General features: G+C 38.4%; 1 protein-coding gene across 2 annotated transcripts; it reads left to right on the top strand.

Moving 5' to 3' along the window:
• Positions 1–857: 857 nt before the first annotated feature.
• On the top strand, positions 858–22,364 carry gsna (gelsolin a). 2 transcript variants are annotated; one of them, XM_057818701.1, is made up of 17 exons: positions 858–1,208; positions 9,807–10,004; positions 10,379–10,533; positions 10,737–10,898; positions 10,981–11,130; positions 11,398–11,487; positions 13,614–13,746; positions 13,948–14,252; positions 16,215–16,348; positions 16,460–16,550; positions 16,767–16,793; positions 19,372–19,542; positions 19,718–19,892; positions 20,280–20,401; positions 20,619–20,696; positions 20,772–20,832; positions 20,941–22,364. In XM_057818701.1, exons 2-17 carry the CDS (start codon positions 9,812–9,814, stop codon positions 21,108–21,110), a joined length of 2,217 nt encoding a protein of 738 aa, XP_057674684.1. In that variant the 5' UTR covers positions 858–1,208; positions 9,807–9,811; the 3' UTR covers positions 21,111–22,364. The 2 variants fall into 2 exon arrangements, with proteins under 2 accessions (XP_057674684.1, XP_057674685.1); XM_057818702.1 differs by lacking the exon at positions 16,767–16,793 and having other exon boundaries at positions 860–1,208; positions 20,941–22,358.
• Positions 22,365–22,561: the final 197 nt, after the last annotated feature.

Genomic DNA, 22,561 nt, shown 5'->3' with positions numbered 1-22,561 from the left:
CAAGCAGTTACAGGAAAAAAATAAGGCAGATAAGAATTAAAACTTGTTTCCACCTGTCTTTAAACAACTAAATAATAATTTTATTTTCAGCTGGATCCAAATTTCCCACTAAATAAGTCAATGCCGTTTTATTCCATTTTTTAAACATGTAAAATTATGTAACTTCGTTTGATAAAAGCTGCGAAACTATGGAGGTAGATTTGTTTCTTTATTATTCAATCAAAAAATAAGTTGCTTCAAACCAAAAAAAAAAAAAAATTTTCAAAAGAAAAATCACTTCAATCAAAAATTTTTAAAAAATTCAATCGTAGAAAAAAAGGCCGAATACAGAGCAGCGGTACGGGGGTGATTTTGAAGTGAGTTTTCTTTTGAAAATATATATTTTTTTGTTTGAAGCAACTTATTTTTTGATTGAATAATAAAGACACAAATGTCCTAGCCAAAATGTGGTCCAAACGCAAAATTACATGACTTCAATCAAAAATAGTGTTTCAATAAAAAAAAAAAACAAAAAAAAAAACTTGACTTTAAAAAAAAAAAATTCAATCAAAGAAAAATAGTTTTCAAATATATTTTTTTGAGTTTTAATTTTATTTTTGCATTCAAACACATTTTTTTTTTTTGATTGAAGTGACGTTTTCTTCGATTGAAAATATATATTTTGATTGAAGCAACTTTTTATTTGATTGAAGCAACTTTTTTTGGGATTGAATAATAAAGACACAAATCCTCCATACGAAACACTGATTTATTGCATGATTGTAAGTGTTATCATGTCACCAGTAGGAGGCAGCAGAGTTCAGGGAGAACTCTGTATCAGATCATACCGGAAATAGAATTCTAGCTGGATTTGTTACGTCAATTACAAAAAACAAAATAACCTCTACCTCGCTGTAAACCTATTGCAATTATGTAAAATGATGACATTTAGACTTCACAAATTGTGATATGTGGGGATAGAACGGACGGGCGTGTGCATGTACGCGCGTACGCGACCTCCGCGTCATGCAGGCAAGGCCGGGTAGCAACGGGGTGTGTCGTAACGGGGAGTGTCCCGGGACAGCCTCAAAAGTAGCGGCTTTGAGCTCAGCTGCCACGCCGTCTCGACGCCTCACTGCCGCAGTCTGCAGCTAGAGCGCTCATCGCGGCTCACTCTCTTCTCCCTTTGTCTCCGTTTGTTTCACTGAACAACTTCCAGGATCCTACAGGTACGGCAAATTTGACATTCCAACAAACGCATTCCATTCAGTGTGCCAGATTGTTGGATTGTAATTTGATGTCTCAATAAATTTAACAAAGAAGTGGCTTCCAGACATAACAATGCAGAACGAACAGGCCTTTTTTTGCATGAAGGGTTGCTTATTTTTTATTCTCTGTTTAATAGCTGTTTGTAGTAACAGCCTTATTCTGTAGTGCAGAAGCTTTCACCAATCACCATATAAGGACATAACCCTTGCACGGAGACAGCAAATTATGTGTGGTTAACTTGTTATACACTTTGGCAGCTCAGTGTAGTGGGTAGTGTCTTACACGTCTGTGCCCCAGTATTAAGGTTCTGGGTTTGATATTCGGTCTTGCAGTGTTTCAAGCAGCACTCGTGTAGATTTTCTCAGAATTCTTCCTTTCCTATGTACCAAAATTATGCTTCTTAGGTAAAATAAAAAAACGGACTTGGTGTTCGCATTATTATTATTTTTTTTATATATGTGACCTGCAACCAGTCCAGGATGTACAAAGGTCAACCGAGTCAGGCTGCGGCTCCTCCATGACCCTAAAGCAGGGGTGTCCAAACTTTTTGCAAAGGGGGCCAGATTTGGTGTGGTAAAAATGTGGGGGGCCGACCTTGGCTGACGTACTTTACGCAGAACAATATATTTAAGCAAATTTTAGCAAGCCATTCTGTGTGTCACATTGGCTTTATTATTATTTTTTAATTAATAATTTCAACAATCTCGCAACTAGCCTTTGTGGCGTTCTCTTTCGATTCTCGGGATCCTGCGAAATACTGCTGCTGTGAAATTAAACTAGCTTCAAGAGTCTTCAATTTCTCACAGCGTATCTTCCCTGTAATCTTGTCGTGCATGTCAGCATGTCTTGTTTGGTAATATCGTCTCACATTAAACTCTTTAAAAACAGCGACTGTTTCTTTGCAAAGGAGGCAGACACAGTTGTTGCGTATTTTAGTAAAAAAATAGTCCATTTTCCACCTATCCTTGGAGCGTCGGCCGTTGCAGTCAACTTTTTGTTGTTGTTGTTGATTGTTGCCAATTTAGAAAATTGGAAGTCAAGGGTCACATGGGGTAATGTTGCTTGAAGGGCTGCTGCCTTTTAGTGGGTAAATGAGGATCAGCATTTAATGTGTAAGCTACTACATATGCTAGTAGCAGTACTGCTGACCAATTTATTAAGTCTGTGTGCAGGCCAGACGTTATTCCTCTTATGACAGAGGCTGGGGGCCGGATGAAATTTGACCACGGGCCGCATTTGGCCCCCGGGCCGCACTTTGGACATGTCTGCCCTAAAGAAAGATAAGCACCGTTGAACCCGGATTGGAATAGTTGATACTGTTTGAAATGATATGATGTGAGATAGATGCATAAAAATAACAGTTTCGCTAATGTGAAATGGTGTGACTGTCATTACTATTTGTTTACCAGCCACAAGAGGAAACTTCTGTTGTTTCCATGGAAACGTCCAACCAAATAGTGAGACAGGAAGCTGTGTCAGCCACCATGAGATGAGTGTGTCACATCAGAGTTGTGTTTGTCACCACGATATAGATAGAAAGTTGCCATCCAATCGGGATGGACGCTTCAAATCCTCACTCAGCTGTGAGTCCAAGAAGCCTGCATCCACCCTCAGTAATCCATGCCCTATAGATTTGGACGGAAGCCTCAAACAACTGCATGCTTTCTTTGTGCGCATCTTGGGTAAGATTTGGATGTTTGCTTATGGTCCATCGAGAATATAAAGAAAAAAAAACTTATTTTAGAGTCACTAACATTGTAAAAAAGTTGTGAATTGTGTCTCAAACTGATACAGGCTGACTAAATTGAAATAAACTCAAAAGTTAAAATCGCTTTCAGGATTCTTAAAATGAGTACCGTATTTTTCGGACTATAAGTCGCACCTGAGTATAAGTCACATTTTTTGGGGGAAATTTACTTGATAAAATACAACACATAGAACAGATATGTCATCTTGAAAGGAAATTTAAAATAAAAATACAATAGAGAACAACATGCTGAATAAGTGTACAGTATGATTATGTTACATGATGCATGAACTACGAAATGCGAACGTGACCCGTATGTTAACGTAACATAGCTATTAAGAGTTATTCAGATAACTATAGCATAAAAATGTGCTAACAAGTTTATCAAACCATCAGAGTCACTCCAAAACACCAAAATAACATGTGAAATGATATAATAATGTTTTAATAATTTCACACATAAATTGCTCCAGAGTATAAGTCACACCCCCAGCCAAACTACGAAAAAAACTGTGACTTATAGTCCAAAAAATATGGTACTATAAATCAGTAATTAGTATTTTACATCACTAAACTGTGCACATATACAGCTCCTAAGTCTTGTATTTTTTTTTTCTTATGACATAATCCAAGACAAAACATTATTTATGTTACATTTGGACAATGACGGCAATTCTAATTCTATTTATCTCAGCAAAAGGATACAAGTGTTTTAGCTTCAAAACATCGCAATGTTGGCAAAAAGGCAAAGGTCCTTATTGATCCGTACAATATGGTTGTGGCTACACTAGTTTGACCATAAAATTAGAAGTACATAATATATTCTGTTAAAGGAGCTGTGTTAACACAATACGAAAACACAGGGTTGAGTACACTGAACAAAAATAAATAAATAAATAAACTTGTTACATTTTCTTTATACTGTGTTAGTCAACCTTTATTATAAGGTGCCAGGGTAGAAGATTACAATGGAGTTTCCTAAGAGTGTTGTAGAATAATTTGAACAATGCAATAATATAATGAATAATTGCATACATTTGGTGTATACAATAAAAGTGTTGACTCTTTATATAGCATATCTCTTGAAGGAATCTGACCTTTTAGCCAGACTGCCGGAATCGCGCCAGCCGAACTGCCGGACCCGTGCTGGCGCAGCTCCAATGACCCGGGCCGGCGGGGCCCCGACTTCCCGGCCAAAAGGCCAAACTCCACGCGTTCACATTCGTCTTAACCCTTTGTACTGACTCCATTTTGAAAGGTTTAAAGAAGGCTCTCCGAAAACAAGATGACAATTTATTCAGGTCGACAGCGATCAAACAGCAAGGCGAAACAGAAACAGACTCAGGCGGGGAGCCAAGGTTACACTATCACACGTCAACAAAAGGTTTCCAAGAAAAATGACAACGCTTAGTTATACATTCAGTCTTTTGAAGGCTCTCGCGGGGTGGGCCGTGGGCACGAAGAATGGTGTGTTTGGGATTATTGTCTGTTTGTGGATTGGACAGGAGGATTCGGGAGTTAGTGTTGTCAGGGCAACAGGGGTTGTGGATTTTGCCACCTCAGCGTCAAAGGGGCTCTTGGAGTCTTGTCAGTCGTGTTATCAGTTGGATGTCGGGCGTTCTCCGGTGTTCTTTGTGTTGTGACAGTGCGTCCCGTCATTTGTTCTGGACTTTCCGGGAGAACTGATTGCGAGAGTTGGTGGTGCAGACGTGGGCTTGTCAGCATCAATCTTACTCAGATGCATCTTGCATGACGCACAAGTTGGGCTTCCGTGATAAGAAGGCATTGTTTATCTCTTATGCCCTATATTCTGCTTGTTTTCCTTAAACTATGGTATAAGTGCTATTTATTTTATATTGGGTGTGTTAGAGTAATAAAACAGTAAATTCGAGAAACGATACTATTTCCTGATTGATTATTAGAGTAATGTAAACAATTGGACGGTGCCTAAAGTTAAAAAAATAAAAAGTTAGACCTACGAAAAAGGTACTATCTCCTTCATTCCCTCTCAACGATCCCTACCGAGTTTAACCATTGTTGATCATTATTATGGAAATCATCAGCATGATCACAGTGCCCAAGAAGTAGTACACATTTTCAAAAACTTTAGTGAACCCTAAATTAGATATTCTGTTTTGTTAAAGCCTTGGTTTGTTTCTTGACTGTGCCCAAGTGCTCAAAGCAGAGTCCAGTTCAAGATGTTGCGGAAAGATTGAATATGAGTCATTCCTTGTTCAAGGAAAAGTCTCGCACAAGCCTGCAGTTAGAACATTGTGTATCTAATAAATAAAACTAAAAAACCTGGAATTATTTTTCATCTAGGACACCAGCTGACAAATCACAAGGGTTTTGATACCCACGCTGTTTAGTGACATAAGGCTACAGTGTGTGCTACTGCAGTTAGGCCTGCAGTGGGGGGTGTTCTAAAGGAGTGGCCATGGTGAGCTAAGTATGGGGGAAGGGACCACACATTTGTGTTTGGAGAAAAAGAATTGGTGACATGGAGCTAGAGAGTTTTGCAGAGGTTTTGATGCTGACATATTTGTTTCTTCCAGCATGGGGCAACAATTTTATTGTTTAGTTTTAAGTATGATTTAAACCAATAGTTAATGCTTTAAATATTAAATCATTCCAGAGTAATTTGGTTCATGATGGTATTTTTAGGCAACAAGGTAAAACACTGGTTAGCATGGCATCAGAGGTTCTGGGTTTGAAACTCAGGCTTTCCAATGTGCCGTTTGCCATTGTAATCTACACTATCGTGTACCCTGTCTTGGGATAGGCTCGAGCTCACCGATTTTTATAGTTCAGACATTTTGTAGTCTTTGATTTTTTTTTCATACTGTTAATCTCCTCAGGCATGACGAATCCCCCCTAATGTTTGCTTTATCAGGAATGACAAAGCCAGTCTCCCACACAGGGAGAAAAACAGCTTTCGTGCTCACTGATGGCAGAACGCTTTTCTCCATCGGGGTGTATGATCGCTGTCAAAGGCTGTCGTAGTGATTTTTGTAGTTTATCCTGAAGCGTCTTAAAACCCATAGCTCCACAAAAGAAATTTGAAAGTATATCTGTGTGAATCTCCACATTTTTACAAAAGGTTCTATTTTTTTAAGCAGGTCCCTGCTTGTGTCACTGAGTTTCAAAAGTCTCCTATGGTGCCTTTTGAGAGACTGTAGATTTATGAAATGCAGATTTAACAGAAGAAACATATGTATGAAACTTAACGTAACAGTTTTCTATTCTTTTCTCACCGACCATGATTTTATTTTACATGTTTGTGACGTCATTCTCAAGGTGTTAGGCTAAAGCTCTCTGCCAAACATCTGCGTTCATGTACAACAAGAATCCTGTGCTTCCACCCAAATCTTTTCACGCATGTGGTAATTCGATTGTTTGGTGTGTTGGTTAGTGATTTTACGGCCGTTTAAGCAGAAATTGCTGGTTTGAAATGCAATGTTTAAGAAGTAGCAGTTTGACGAAACAGAGTTTATTCATTATGTTTTAGGTATGAGGATGTGCACTCTAGTCTATAACACTACTTTATAACTAATGACCTAAAAATTTGTGGAGGTCAAGTTAGAAAGAGGTAGGTAGGAAATCTACAACTGTATCAAAGTATACCTTTGCGTTCAACTAAGCATTTTTTGTCTTTTCAAACCTCTGTTTATACTCAAATATAGATAGCGCAGGTCATACTATCAATTTGGTAGTACATTTAAGATGTCTACGGTTGATTGCACGACTATAATTTCCTTTGATGTGTGCGTAAGAGTCTAATTTTAACATTTCAATACAAACAACATTTTATCTACGCTCAATTCAATTTCATTTGGTAATATTGTACTCATTCCCTTCGATTATGTGCGATAAATACATGACAAATGTGGAAAACCTGAAAAAAAAAATAGGATTATATATGGCTGGAAGTGAGTCTTTTCACCTTTAATGCAGGAATTGACATAGAAAAAGTCCAGCCAGCAACTATGAAATTTTAAACATAGTGTAAAATGAGTTGATGACTTTTGCATGTTTCAACATATCAGCAAATGTATATTATATAAGAAAGACATAAGTAGAGTAAAAGAAATTTGTTGCCCTGGAGATGAGTTCCCCAATTGGTTTACTTCCCCATGTGCCTCCAGAGTCATCGGTAGATGCTTCCCATGTTTGTGGTCAAACAGCCTACTCGAAAGCTGTCCAAGTCATAGGCTGTTGTGGACGCCTAGGTGGTGACTCATGCAAGGACACAGCGTAACTGTGGAGAACCAGATTCAAACCATTTGAAACTGCATGAAACTGAATTTATAAAGACTTTGGAACATACCGAGCATGTGTTAATACTAATTAAGAATGACTGTATACCTGAGGTGTTATGAAAAAAAAAACTGAAGCTAAATTAGTCAACCTTGTTGCTGTCATTTAGTAGGAAAGGCCAACTGAAAAAAAAATCCAAATCTAATTTGCCAACACTGCTTCAATTCAGAGAACTTGTTTATACTTTGTAATGTTTACTCTGTATGGGAGTCAAGCTAGTCTGATGAAAACATTTCCGTGACCAGCTGTATTATTTATGGTCACAAAATTATGTAATCTAACATAATGTAACCATTTGTTGCTGTTGTTGCCAAAGGCTGTCACATTTTCAAGTTTCATTACATTAAATAACTGAGGGTATGACAAAATATCGAAATGGTGATATATCGTGATACTTTGTATCCCAAGAGATTATCAATATGCTCCTGCCAAGAATCGAGATATCGTTTTAACAAGGTGTCAATGTTTTCACCACAGGTTATCAATAGGTTTGGGATCTGGGCTATTTGCAGGCCATGACATTTACTGGATAAGTCTTTCTCCAAGGACTGCTTTAACAGTTTTAGCTCTGTGGCATGATGCATTGTCATCTTGGAAAATGACAAACGTATTTTCAATTGAAGGGATAAGAAATCTAAAATGTCTAAAATTTCAATGTGAACTCGTGCATTTATTGAAGATTTAACCACAGCCATCTCCCCCAGTGCCTTTGCCTGACATGCAGCCCTATATCATCAAGGACTGAGGGAATTTTGATGTCTTCTTCAGGCAACCATCTTTTGAAATCTCACTGGAATGGCACCAAACAAAAGTTCCAGCATCATCACCTTTTCCAATGCAAATTCTTGGCTCTTGACACCTTGTCCAATGCAGATTCTTGACTCCCTGTCCAATGCAGATTCTTGACTCTTGACAAGGTGATGATGCTGGAACTTTCGTTTGGTGCCATTCCAGTGAGATTTACAAAGATGGTTGCCTGAAGAACCTGTTCCAGTGAGACCTTAAATGGCCCAAAATTACCTAATTGCCTGGCATTGACTGCCACTGACAGCCATAGACGTTCAATCCGTTTGAAGTGGTAGAGATGAACGAATGTTCATTCGCTGCCACCCTCCCAGTTCAAATGGATTGGACGTCTTCTAGTGATAAACTCATTCCAATTCACACTAGAAGCTTGTTTTCCTGTTAATGAGTTGTTTGTAGAATATTCTGGAATGATTTCCCGACCAATGTATCGATAATCGTTGTATCGTCAGATCATCGTTATCGTGAGCTTTGTATCGCAAATCATATCGTATGAGGTATCAAGAGGTTCCCACTCCTATAAATAACAATAGCTTACTGTGCATAGACTACACATAGAGTATATTCAAAGATTTTTTTAATGACATGCTTCCTTTGGCTGCAAAAGAACTTAAAAAAAGCCCCGAGGGCTTGTTTTTCACATATCTTAGAGAACGGGTGGAGCACAAGCCATCAAGGAAAGCCCGTTTATTTTTTGTTTATGTGCAACATGCTATTTATATGACACATGCCTTGTTATTTGCCTTCATAAGCTGAAAACATGTCATGTATTTGCAGAAGCTCAGTTTATTAATTCTATGAAACAAATTATTTCCATTACTTTATTTGATTTGATGCCACTGATTAGTTACTCAGGAAAAAAAACAAACTTTAAACAGGAAGGTCAGGACCCATTTCTCATGTTTTAAACATCACATGCCCAAGCAGGCAGGCACCTACTTGAAACCCTTGACTAGACTGGCGCCATGGGTTGATACACTTTCCCAGATGGTCAGGAATGAGTGTGTGTGGACTTTCTTACGACCATTTAGCCAAGTTGGTGCACAGCAGGACTTTGTAAATGAACTCGTTATTTCTCCACCCAAACATTTTTCAATAGCACTAGTCCTTGTTAGGTAAAGGTTGAGCTGGAGCCTATGCTAGATGATTTTGGCTGGGAGACATGGTACAACCTGGACTGATCTCTAGCCAAACACTGGTCATTAGGACAAGGAAAATTTAGTCGAAGTCCTCATGTCCAAATATTTTTAGACCTTTTTCTGTTGTCACGTTCCCCCATAATCCACTTCTGGTGCTGATGTGCAAATTTGGGATAGGTATACATAAGCTCCATATGATAATTGGAATTTCCCAGTCAGACTTTCTGAGTCATAATATCCAAAGCTTCCTTTCACAATGGGAACACCCAGCCAGAGCAACAGGGCACTCGTGATTCACTATGTTGTGCACTAATATCTAACTATAGCTCAAACTGCATCTTGGTATCCATAGGAATATATGAGCCTAAAGGGGAGTGGCTTTATGTTTCTAACAGCCACTGGGTCATAAAAAGACCTACTATTGAGCTTCATTTCTCATACACTGACTGTTACCTCTGCACCAAGCTTGTTTCCAGGACAATACCCATATTAGCTCAAATCTGCAAAGCAAAAAGATCCCAACTTATTAAAGTTGTGTAATTTACTTTCAGGTAGAATGGCACAACACCCAGAGTTTGAGCGGGCTGGAAAGAAGCAGGGTCTCCAGGTGTGGCGGGTGGAGAACTTTGACCTGGTTCCTGTTCCTGAGAACCTGTATGGGGGATTTTACACAGGAGATGCATACATCATCCTCAACACCATCAAGCAACGCTCAGGAAACCTGCAGTATGATCTCCATTTCTGGTTGGGTGAGTGCAATGAGTGACACTTTCCGAATTCAGAATTAAAGATTCTTAATAAGGAGAATATGTGGTAATCCCCTAATTATTCCTTACTGCTGTTTGTTAACTATTACGTGTGTGTACTGAAGATAGACATGTTTTTTCCTGTTAACTTGAGGCTATCCGATTTTGTCAAAATTACTGCGTGTGGTTAAATAGTCTAACATAAACTGAATAGAAACTATTTTTTGTACAATATTTAATGTTTGCATAGATTTAGCCAAATCAGATGGACTGGTCCTCTGAAAGCCAGTGTTAGATTTTAATACAAAATGTGCCTCTCTGAGATAAAACACAGTGCAGGCCTGACATGGAGTCTATTGGTTGTTTTTCTTGGGCAGGTGATTTCAGCACACAGGATGAGAGAGGCTCAGCGGCCATCTTCACAGTCCAAATGGATGATTTCCTCGGGGGGAAACCCATCCAGTATCGGGAAGTCCAGGGACATGAGTCTAAAACCTTCCTAGGCTATTTCAAATCTGGGCTCAAGTACATGGTGAGATTCCAACAAAAATTCAAGTTTGTTTAATGTCTATTGTAGTTTTGTCTGTGGTTTTGTATGTGGATGGATTAAAATTAAGTTGTGCAATGAGTCTATAGTATCATGATATATTTGTGGCCCGTATACGTTCCTTCAGATAGAATTTTGATATTGATGGTCATTCATGAACTTTGTGAAAATGTATCTGTATCCACCAGAAAGGCGGTGTGGCATCAGGTTTCAAGCATGTCGTCACCAATGAGGTGGTTGTACAGAGAGTCCTCCAGGTTAAAGGTCGTCGTGTTGTTAGGGCAACAGAGGTGCCAGTCAGCTGGGATAGCTTCAACCAGGGAGACTGCTTCATTCTGGACTTGGGAGATGTGAGTCACTTTGGGCTTCCTTTTTTTGACATGTGCTTTTTGACCTAAAATTAATTGTAATTATCTTCTTCATTTTACACAGGAAATCTATCAGTGGTGTGGCTCCCAGAGTAATCGGTTTGAGAAGCTGAAGGCCACACAGGTTGCCAAGGGCATCCGTGACAATGAGCGCAGTGGCAGGGCTCGTGTTTACGTCTGTGATGAGGGGAGGGAAAGAGAGAAGATGATAGAGGTGTGATAATTTTATCATTACAGTCCAGTCATAAACCACAATATCACTTACACCGTGCACAATTTTATTCACAATCCATTAGCCAGAAGTTTGAAAAAAATAATAATACCTTCAACTACCAGTGCAGTCAATAAAAAAAATTAACGAGAAATACTATAATTTTGAAGGTAGTATAACAGTATAGCTGTATCAACATTGTAACTGGTCATACTACAATAAAATCAAATTGACACACGGTTAACCATTGTATGCCGTTTTTCCCCCTAGGTCTTAGGAGAAAAACCAGATCTGCCTCTTGGAGCTTCTGATGACATCAAAGCTGATGCATCCAACAGAAAGAGGGCCAAACTATACAAGGTTCTCACGTTTTCTTTTAGCAGTGATGGCAGTAATTGTTCATTGTTACATACTCTCATTTGATCAGAGGTGGGTAGAGTAGCCAAAAATTTTACTCAAGTAAGAGTAGCGTTACTTCAAAAAATATTACTAAAGTAAGAGTAAAAGTAGTCATCCAAAAAATGTACTCAAGTACAAGTAAAAAAGTATCCAGTGAAAAGAATACTCAAGTAATGAGTAACATTTTGAGTGACTGCTTATTTTTGTTTGATTTTTTTTTTTAAACAATGGTATTTTTTTTCTCTCAGCACAAACTTATCTATATGAACTGTTGTTATAATGGGACTGCACAATAACCCATTACATAACCACATTAAGCCAAAGGGGGGGGGGGGGGGATCATTAAAAAGAGAAAAAACAGTAATGAAGCATTATTTGTCCAAAGAGTATGAGTGCCCCCTCCTCTACTGGAGAATATAGTTCCTAGTTTGAGTAGTGAATACTGTAATTCCTTCATTGTTACTATTATGAAATTAAAAGGATCATATCTCCGGTTTTCCCCTGGTCAATCGGTGCCAAATAAAAACTGGGAGAGAGTTTTAAATTCGCGATTTCGATTCATGTTGAGGGCAGCGCTCTATGTCAAATACTTCATTTGTTACGGTGCTTTAAAGACACGCGATTGAACAAGTTTACGTGATCATAGTACGGCAAGCTTGCGTCTGATTGGTGTAATGGAGTCATGTGATTATTGTTGCGACATTTCATTGGTGAAATTAGTAGCCCTACTCTTGACAATAGCACTGCAAAAAAAAAAAAAAAAAAAAATCTAATATGTAGAATAAAGAGGAAAAATGTAACGACTCTTGTGTAGCCCAAAGTAGCGGCGTAAGAGTAGCGTTTTTTTTCCTGCACAAATCTACTCAAGTAAAAGTACAAAGTATGGCTCTGTAAAACTACTCTTACAAGTACGTTTCTTAAAAAGTTACTCAAGTAAAGTTAACGGAGTACATGTAACGCGTTACTACCCACCTCTGCATTTGATGAGTGTTTTTGTGTCATACGTAGCATTCACACTCATCACAGTCATGAGTAGGACTCGCAGTAATTACAAGTATGTTGTGTTAATATTAATTGTTTTTGAATGACTGAAATACTGTTATATTGATATGTGTAAGAGGAACAGAGATGTGCCATCTGTGATAGATAACCAGGTACTAAATATAGCTATGTGCGTTAATACTGTTGGAAAGCATAGCATATATTTTTAAATCAGCAAAAGTAGTAATTGAGAAAATACTGTTTATCCCAATAAGGTCTCAGTTCAACAAGAGCCGAGAAAACTGTTGAGAAGAGAGAACTAGACTCTGTCCTGTTGGAGGCATTTACTACAACCAAATAGGTCTTGATTTCCAAAACTAAATGGCACAACCAACTTTGTATAGTGCATCTTACGAACATCACATTGAAGTTGTACTGCTGCCTGTAACATTTGCAAAAAGAAATGACTAGCAGCAGTATTAGAAAAATGAACAATGTCACTTAACAATATATTCAGAGAGATCATATTCCTATTAACTTGGAATGATAAATGAAAATTAAATCTTAAAAGATTGATGTTTTCAAAGTGCACATTTCTACAACAGTGTGCTTTTTATTTGTAATGAGTTTACTGTCGTCAGCAATGTAGAATTACATAACTTACATTTTAATTAGTAAAATATTCAAAACTGACAAAAACAATTCCCACTGGCATCAAGGAATCGGGCGCAAAGGCCAAAGTGGATGGGTATCTGCAAAGGCGTACACTTTGCTGCTGACCAAAAGAATTAAATTGTTTGTCCTCAAGAGTTCCATTGTAGTTACGTAATTTCTGTTTAGGCAATTGCATTCAGCACAGCAACCTTTCATTTGCAAGTGAACAATGAAACCTTAGTTCTAAGAAGTCTTAAGAAATTTAACCAGCAAAAAGTCATGATGAACAATTTTAAGATTATTGCATCTGTTTCTCCAATCCCCCCCTTTTAAAATACGTTTAACATGGCCTTCAGAGGACGTCATAAAAACTGATATATCCACAGACAAGATAGATTTTAGGTTTACGATCTCTGCTCTCTAAACTCACTTTCCTGTCATCCGCTCTGAAGGTGTCCAATGCAAGTGGAGGTATGACTATTGCACTGGTGGCTGAAGAGAACCCGTTCCCACAAAGCGCTCTTGAGTCAGGCGACTGTTTCATTCTGGACCATGGCTCTGATGGCAAGATCTATGTATGGAAAGGTAAGGTGAATGTCTAGTTTTCAAATGTGGTCATCTTCATATTCTGATTCTTGGGTCACTATTTTCAAATTAAAAAAAAAAAAAAAATCCTTCAATATACTGTATTTGCCCGTTCCAAAAGATCGCCTAAATCCCTGTCCGTAATCTATACTAGCGTCAGTTTCACCGAAGTGATATGTCCTTGCTTTCTTTACTCTCAAGGTCAAGATGCCAACATGGACGAGCGAAAGGAGTCGATCAAAGCGGCTGAGGAGTTCATCAAGAAGATGGGTTACCCCAAACACACTGAAGTGCAGATCCTGCCCGAGATGGGCGAGACTCCGCTCTTCAAGCAGTTTTTCAAGAACTGGAGAGATAAAGACCAAACCGTGGGATTGGGTGTGGCCTACATTGCTAACAGCATCGCCAGGATTGAGAAGGTGCCTTTTGACGCTGCGTGTCTGCACGATTCTCCCGCCATGGCAGCCCAGCACGGCATGGTCGATGACGGCAGTGGAGAGAAAAAGGTGAGACGATAGAGTCCGTCTTGCCTAACTGCGGTGTTTGCTTTGAGTTTTGAACACTAGACTATGTGATTTTATTTCAAGCCACTTAATTAAGCATGTGACTTGACAAAAGATTTGTACATTATGAACCTGTAGGCGTGCACAATTTCTATGTTAAACTCTTCTGTCTGCTGAGGAAAATAATTTTGTGATTTTCTTTACTATCTACAGTAGCTTATATTATTCTTCTTGGTTGGACTGTGTGTTGATTGTTAAACACTTTTAGAAGTGTATTCAATTTACTATTTGTCGATTATTGTGGTTGTAGTTTTGTATTGGTCGTAAAAGTCTTGATTGCCTAGGGAGATTTTGCAGGTACAGTGGGGCAAATAAGTATTTAGTCAACCACTAATTGTGCAAGTTCTCCCACTTGAAAATATTAGGGAGGCCTGTAATTGTCAACATGGGTAAACATCAACCATGAGAGACAGAATGTGGAAAAAAAACCCAGAAAATGATACTGTTTGATTTTTGAAGAATTTATTTGCAAATCATGGTGGAAAATAAGTATTTGGTCAATACCAAAAGTTCATCTCAAGTTCAGCTTTGTTATGTACCCTTTGTCGTCAATAACGGAGGCCAAACGTTTTATGTAACTCTTCACAAGCTTTTCACACACTGTTGCTGGTATTTTGGCCCATTCCTCCATGCAGATCTCCTCTAGAGTAGTGATGTTTTGGGGCTGTCGTTGGGCAACACGGACTTTCAACTCCCTCCACAGATTTTCTATGGGGTTGAGATCTGGAGACTGGCTAGGCCACTCCAGGACCTTGAAATGGTTCTTACGAAGCCACCCCTTTGTTGCCCTGGCTGTGTGCTTGGGATCATTGTCATGCTGAAAGACCCAGCCACGTCTCATCTTCAATGCCCTTGCTGATGGAAGGAGAGTTTCACTCAAAATGTCTCGATACATGGCCCCATTCATTCTTTCCTTTATACAGATCAATCGTCCTGGTCCCTTTTGCAGAAAAACAGCCCCAAAGCGTGATGTTTCCACCGCTATGCTTCACGTTGGGTATGGTGTTCTTCGGATGCAATTCATTATTCTTTCTCCTCCAAACACGAGAACCTGTGTTTCTACCAAAAAGTTCTATTTTGGTTTCATCTGACCATAACACAGTCTCCCAGTCCTCTTCTGGATCATCCAAATGCTCTCTAGCGAACCGCAGACTGGCCTGGACGTGTACTTTCTTCAGCAGGGGGACACGTCTGGCACTGCAGGATTTGAGTCCCTGGCGGCGCATTGTGTTACTGATACTAGCCTTTGTTACTGTGGTCCCAGCTCTCTGTAGGTCATTCACTAGGTCCCCCCGTGTGGTTCTGGGATTTTTGCTCACCGTTCTTGTTTTCATTTTGACGCCTCGGGGTGAGATCTTGCATGAAGCCCCAGATCGAGGGAGCTCATCAGTGGTCTTGTATGTCTTCCATTTTCTAATAATTGCTCACACAGTTGATTTCTTTACACCAGGCGTTTTACCTATTGCAGATTGAAGACCTTTTATTTTTATTTCATGGCAGTAAGTGAGACATTTTTTTATTTAGCCTCTTCACAACAGTAGCATGCTAGGTATGGATCCATGTTTTTCTTGTTGACATAAAAGCCTGAGATGAGTTCTTTTCAGTGTCAGAAAAACAGGTTTGTGTAGCCTGTATTTATTTAGTTTGACTCAGACCATCTAGTTTTTTTTTTTACTTTTTTTCTTTTCTCAAGTATCAGTATTAAGTTAAGAGTGTGTCATCTAATGCTATGACAGTTTCAAGAATTGTTATCATTGTAAAGGCAGAAAAATTTGTTTTGATTTTATAATGGATTTCATTAGAATCAGATGATTCTTGATTTGGGCTCAGATTAAATTAAATAGGTGTACTGAATGATACATCCTTTGAGAATGACAGAAATCCCTTTTGTGTTTTTCCTGACAGATCTGGCGTATTGAAGGATCTGACAAGGTGCCAGTTGACCCGTCCACATACGGCCAGTTCTTCGGCGGAGACAGTTACATCATCCTTTATAACTACCATCATGGAGGACGTCATGGACATATCATCTACATGTGGTGAGAATGACAAGCTTGTAAGCTCTGAGGCAACAGCAACAACAAAAAACTCTTTATTTACCTAGCTATGAGAGTTGTTTTGATCTAATGATTGTCGTTTTTCTATCACAGGCAGGGAATGGATTCCAGCCAAGATGAAATTGGGGCCTGTGCTGTCCTCGGTGCCCACCTTGATGAGGAGCTTGGTGGTGGTCCTGTTCAGGTAACGCACGTTGGACACTGACCCCTTCTAGCTTTTTGTAACATGCTTTTTATTTTCTTGATCTTAAACCCATTTAGTCACTCACATTGTCAGTGTTCTTTTGGGCTCCGAAATAAGCACATTCTCCTAATCTGATCTTTGCATCCTTTTGATTTCTCGCCCCCTCGCCAATGCGCTGCTTTTCTCCTTGATTTTGCAACACTTATTTTTCCTCAGGTTGTTGGTGCTCCTATAACCACTCAGGTATTATCCTTTTCAAGCTGACTCTTGTCTTTTTCGTCCAGAGCCAGTGACAAAATACTACATACGTTGTACTTTAATAGTAATAATGTAGCTGTTAACACTTCTCCTATTTAACTAATACACCATTTTTAGTCATACAATAGTTTGACCATTCCTCAAATGATTATTTGTTCCAAAAATTATCTTGTATGTATATACGTATAGAGAGTAGTTCGTAATGAAGACACAGTCCACATAATAACAGTCCTGGCTCTGTGCCTTTGTCGGCATTTCCACCTCACTGTGTTCTCATGTAACTTACATGTGCATGCCTCATGTACTGTATGTGTACAATACACTGCAACTCAACTGCATGTATAGTTTGTGTGTGTAAACCACAAAAGCGTTTTCCAAGAATTCCACTCTCAGTTTCACAGGACACTCATTTAAACATTTAGGATCTCAAAAATGCAACTTGTTTTCAATAGTTATCTTTTTATTATCTTAATAATGATGCTGCTGCAATAAAGGATTATATACTTTCATTCAACTACTGTACAACTGTAATAAAGTATATATATACAGTATATTTTTTTCCAATGTAGTGGTGGCTTATGTACTAGTATATATCCATATTTAATAAAGATGTCCCGATCGATCCGATCGGGTCCAATCACGTCATTTCCAAAGTATCGGAATCGGCAAAAAAATATCGGACATGCCTATTTTAAATATATATTTTTTTAATTAAATCGTTTTCTAATTGTATTTAACGTTACAGACAAAATGTCTTACACTCATCCAGAGTAGTTTTGGCTTAAAGTAGGGCTATCAAATTTATTGCGTTAACGGCGGTAATGAATTTCTCTTTAATTAATCACGTTAAATAATTAACGCATGCGCTGCATGACCCACTCACACATTGTTGTGTTCAAGCTATAAAAACGCTGTTTTACCTATACATAGTGCTAATAGGCAGCGTATAATGAGTAGAGAGACTTTTGACAGTCTTTGGAACCATTTTTTATGTGACTAAAGCCTTACAATACCTCTCTCAGCAATTACAAATAACGTGGGAGGCAATGTGGGGAAGAAATGTAGTAGTTGATCATTTTCTTGACACCCTATGTTCCTTCCCAACGCAGAGAAGGTCTATCAATTGGTGCCCCTACGCACAGTCATGGTTGCACTTCCCATCATGCATTTGGGCAGAAGTTAAATGGCTGCAGTATCATTTACTGAAAGCTCAACAAATACACTGGATGGCAATATTTAGCCACAATATACAAAATCACATTTATCCTTTAAGAATTACAAGTCTTTCTATCCATGGATCCCTCTCACAGAAAGAATGTTAATAATGTAAATGCCATCTTGAGGATTTACTGTCATAATAAACAAATACAGTACATATGTACTTTATGTTGAATGTAAATATTCGTCTGAGTTTTATTCATTTTTTTCTTAATGCATTGTACGTATATGATCGGGAAAAATTATCGGGAATGATTGGAATTGAATCGGGAGCAAAAAAAAAGCAATCGGATTGGGAAATATCGGGATCAGCAGATACTCAAACTAAAACGATCGGGATCGGATCGGGAGCAAAAAAACATGATCGGAACAACCCTAATATTTAAGTATAATTTTTACCTTATTATAGTTTCCCTTGCAGATGACTGGGTGTGATGACATAGTTGTATTCATTGATACTAAGGCATGTGGTTCTAAATATGGTTTATAATCCTATAAAGGGATACAACAGATAACAGGTGTCTTGTAAAAGTCTTGTAATCCATTGCTGGGATAAAAATTGAATGCCTAAATGATCAGTCATACAAAACAAACGATCAGAAAATTTGTATATATTTTTCTTTTACTTTTTGGTATTTTTATACACTATATGCACACATTTCATTGACTAGAATGCATTAAATTAATTAATTGAGGCTTAAGCACTACTTCTACATCAATGAAGCCTCAATTTTATGAAAAACTGCAAGTAATTGACAACCACCAACATTTTTTTGTATGTGCTTAAACTGTAGATATTGAAAAAAAATTCATAGGATAAAAATTTCACCAGAAAAAAAACATTTCTATGCTAGGGATAGTGTTGGTTGTGTAAAAATAGTGAAAATATGACTTATCCAATGAAGAACAAATTTGGTAATTAGTTGCCTATAAATGCAAAAATATGTGCGTTTTCACTGTCTATAATCAAAATGTTTATTCATAGGGGAGTGTTCGGAATTTTGGTCAAGTCAAGAGAACCCAAGAAATCACAAAAATGAACTTTTCCTAGGACCAAATATTTGCTTTGACTTGACATTTGACTTGAAGCATTGTGAGAATATTCACTGATGATTAACATGACGCACAATACAATGCATCAAGCCACACTTCAGACATGAAAAAATATTGCAGAATTGTAGTTTAGCTCAATGATTCTCCCTTGTGGCCAAAATGTGGTATTACTGGACAATTGGTTTCAAAACAAGGCATGATCAGATTACACTAAAGCATGGGATTGCTTGCACAAAGAAACCAGTGCAACGACCTACTAATGAGATCTAGCCTGTTGGTGTTTGTGTGTCAGGTGAGGGTAGTGCAGGGTAAGGAGCCAGCCCACCTGATGAGTCTATTTGGAGGACAGCCAATGGTGGTCTACAAGGGTGGAACGTCCAGGGAAGGAGGTCAGTCAGCTCCAGCAGAGACTCGCCTCTTCCAGGTGCGCTCCAACTCGGCGGGACACACAAGAGCTGTGGAGGTATGAAATCAGAAAAACTAAGACAATGATCTTATGGATGCAACGTGCTGCTCAATTCTGTGTGTCAGGAAGGGCAGAAAAATTCTGCTGACAAAACTGTGCCAGTAACTCACTGTGGAGACCCTTGTCGAGACAAGCTAAAAGTTAAAGCTACATACTGTATCTGTATGTTTAGGTTGATGCAGTTGCAGCCAACCTGAACTCCAATGATGCTTTTATTCTGGTGAGCCCTGGAGGTTCCTTCCTGTGGGTGGGAGTGGGTGCCAGTGACACTGAGAAGACAGGAGCGCAGCAACTGTGTGACATCCTAGGAGTGACACCTTCCGAGGTGCAAGAGGGAGGGGAGACAGGTAGGGACTATTTAAGTAAAGTTGATTACACATACCATCGAACAGGGATTTCCAACTATTGTGCTGTACACACAATCATAATATGCAATTTTACTTTGTTGAAATATGAATTTCTTGTTCTTTTGTTCATCAACTAGACAAGAAAAAATATCACCTATTACGATTCATAAAATAGAATAACTTTTGTGTTAAACAATGGCCCAGATTTCATATTAAGTCAATTTGTCAGTGAATAAAGATACCTTATTTTCAGCATAAATTTGTTGTGACATCCTTTGTTTCGTAATGTACCGTGAGATTTGAATGCAAAATTTAAGGAGTTGGCCACAGTCCCTCTTTTTTTTTTCCCTATCCAGCACAATAACAAAGTGTGTGTTCTATTCTCAGTGAATTTCTGGGATGCGATTGGTGGAAAGGATGCATATCGCACTTCTACTAGACTTAAGGACAAGATGGACGCTCATCCTCCTCGACTCTTTGCTTGCTCCAACAAGACTGGAAACTTCATTGTAAGTCTAATTTACTAAAAAAAGACACTTTACAATCAATACATTCGGTGCACAACAGAAATTGATGGATGGGTGAAGTGTCAGCATTGTTGATAACATAAATGGATAGTTAAAAAAACAGTAGTAAATTGTAAAACAAAAAATTGGACACTTTTTACAGTCAAATTTGTATGATTCACATGTGCAACAATAACTTTAATCTATTTTTCTATTACAGATTGAAGAGGTACCTGGTGAGATGACCCAGGATGACCTCGCCACCGATGATGTCATGATCCTCGACACCTGGGAGCAGGTTGGGAAATAAACAAATCAATGTGAATGAGCCAATGATGCATATTCTACTATTCTTCTGACCTTTTTTTTGAAGGTGTTTGTCTGGATTGGCAACGAGGCCCAAGAGGAAGAGAAGACCGAAGCGATGGCATCTGGTAAGAAGGTTTTGGCTATTGTAGTTTAACTCTATTTAGTATATCTTAATGAAGTAAAACTGATAATTAATAAAGCTCTGAATAATCAAATGATAACTCTTCATTCAGCGGTGCGTTACATCGAGACAGACCCGGCCAACAGGGACCGTAGGACGCCCATTGTGAAAATCAAGCAGTGCTTCGAGCCGCCCACCTTCACTGGCTGGTTCCTGGGCTGGGACCATGACTACTGGACCAGCGACCCGCTGGAGCGCGCCATGGCTGAACTGGCCGTGTGAGCTCCCACCTGGTCCTCTTGCTCCTCCACAGCTCATCATTCAACTAACATCTGATACTTATAGCGACCTTTGCAAGCAGATGACTGTTAGCTGCCAGTATGCCTTCAGACTAATGTAGCCATTCCCCCCACGAAAAAGGTTGTTGGCCCACATGGCTGCCTTCATTGGCTTTTAAAGCCAAATACTAGCAGTAAAATTTTACAGGTGTGCTTCATGTGTTTTTCAATACAGCTTCCTACACATTTTTAAATATATTTTCTATTTGGACACATGCCTGAACACAGCCTGCAAAGTAAATGATGCCTTAACATTGTAGTTCATTTTTATCCTTTTAGGTTTTGTGTTAATGTGCCAGTTAGGATGGTAGATTTATTTATTTAGTAGCAGCGCATGCCATATTTGATAAGCTTTGCTGCTTTTTACGGCAGTTTAACTTGTCCAGTTTTAGCAATTTAGGTTTCCCTGCACCTTGCCATCACGACAATAAAATCAGATCAAATGTATTGTCCGTGTCAATGTATTAAAAAAACATCCAAATTCAAGGACAAACTTTAATAGCATTTTAATATTGTTCTCCATATACTGTACCAGTGTGAAGACAAAACTGTAACAAAAATGGACTTGCATTTAATTTCCAGCTTTAGGATAAGAACAGTCTTCAAACACAGTAAAGAAAACAGACAAAATTTCCCTTCTGAAAAGCAAAATGAAAGACCAGTGCCCATTTTAAAAGCAGAGAAACTTTTTGTACTTGGCTAAATGTTAAGGTAATTCCTACAGCAGACATTTTAAGGTCTTTTTTTGTCAGTCGTTTCCATCAATAGTGCTTCGATATGACATGCTGTTTAGATAGGAAAACAAGTTACTTGACCTTAACAAAAATTGTAACATTAATGTAACAGTTTCAGTGCAACAATATACTCTACAATGGCAAAATGTACTTCTCAAAGCTATATCTGAATACACTTGATGGCATTGCGTGGAAAAGCATGTGCACATACACCTGAATTATTTAGCAAAGCTATTTAGTTTGGTATTCACTCTAGATTGTATCAGCTAATGCATACAGTACATCACACTTAGAAAACAACACTCAAGTTGAAAGACTGACCAATACAAAAGCTTATTTGAATGGCTACAGCAAAGCCCCATGATTTCTTCTTTTTTTTTTTTTTTTTTTTAGTTAATAAGAGCCTGAAGCTGTATGAAACTGCATAGAAATGTGTCAAAATAAATCCATGGTAGTAAGTTAAGGCTTTTCGCTTAGAAGAGTTGAACTTAACCCTTGTATTGTGTTAATAATCTGCCCATATTTTAGCTAGAAGATCAAATTGGATCTATGATTTAACTCAGCCTGAAAATACTAAACCTTTGAACTGGAGTATATTGTTTTCAGGTTAAGATCGACCAATTTTCAAGTTTGGGCATGAAAAAAAGTTTTTTTTGTTTTG

This window comes from Corythoichthys intestinalis, chromosome 17 (assembly GCF_030265065.1).
Source record: "Corythoichthys intestinalis isolate RoL2023-P3 chromosome 17, ASM3026506v1, whole genome shotgun sequence".
NCBI lineage: Eukaryota > Metazoa > Chordata > Actinopteri > Syngnathiformes > Syngnathidae > Corythoichthys > Corythoichthys intestinalis.
This window is presented reverse-complemented; position numbering and strand designations above follow the sequence as displayed.

What these genes read in the sequence shown, in the direction of transcription:
- gsna (XM_057818701.1), top strand. Translation starts at nt 9,812, where the DNA reads ATGGCACAACACCCAGAGTTTGAGCGGGCTGGAAAGAAGCAGGGTCTC. An exon ending in TGATCTCCATTTCTGGTTGG is followed by an intron (nt 10,005 to 10,378) that starts GTGAGTGCAATG and finishes TTTCTTGGGCAG; the next exon opens with GTGATTTCAGCACACAGGAT. An exon ending in AATCTGGGCTCAAGTACATG is followed by an intron (nt 10,534 to 10,736) that starts GTGAGATTCCAA and finishes TGTATCCACCAG; the next exon opens with AAAGGCGGTGTGGCATCAGG.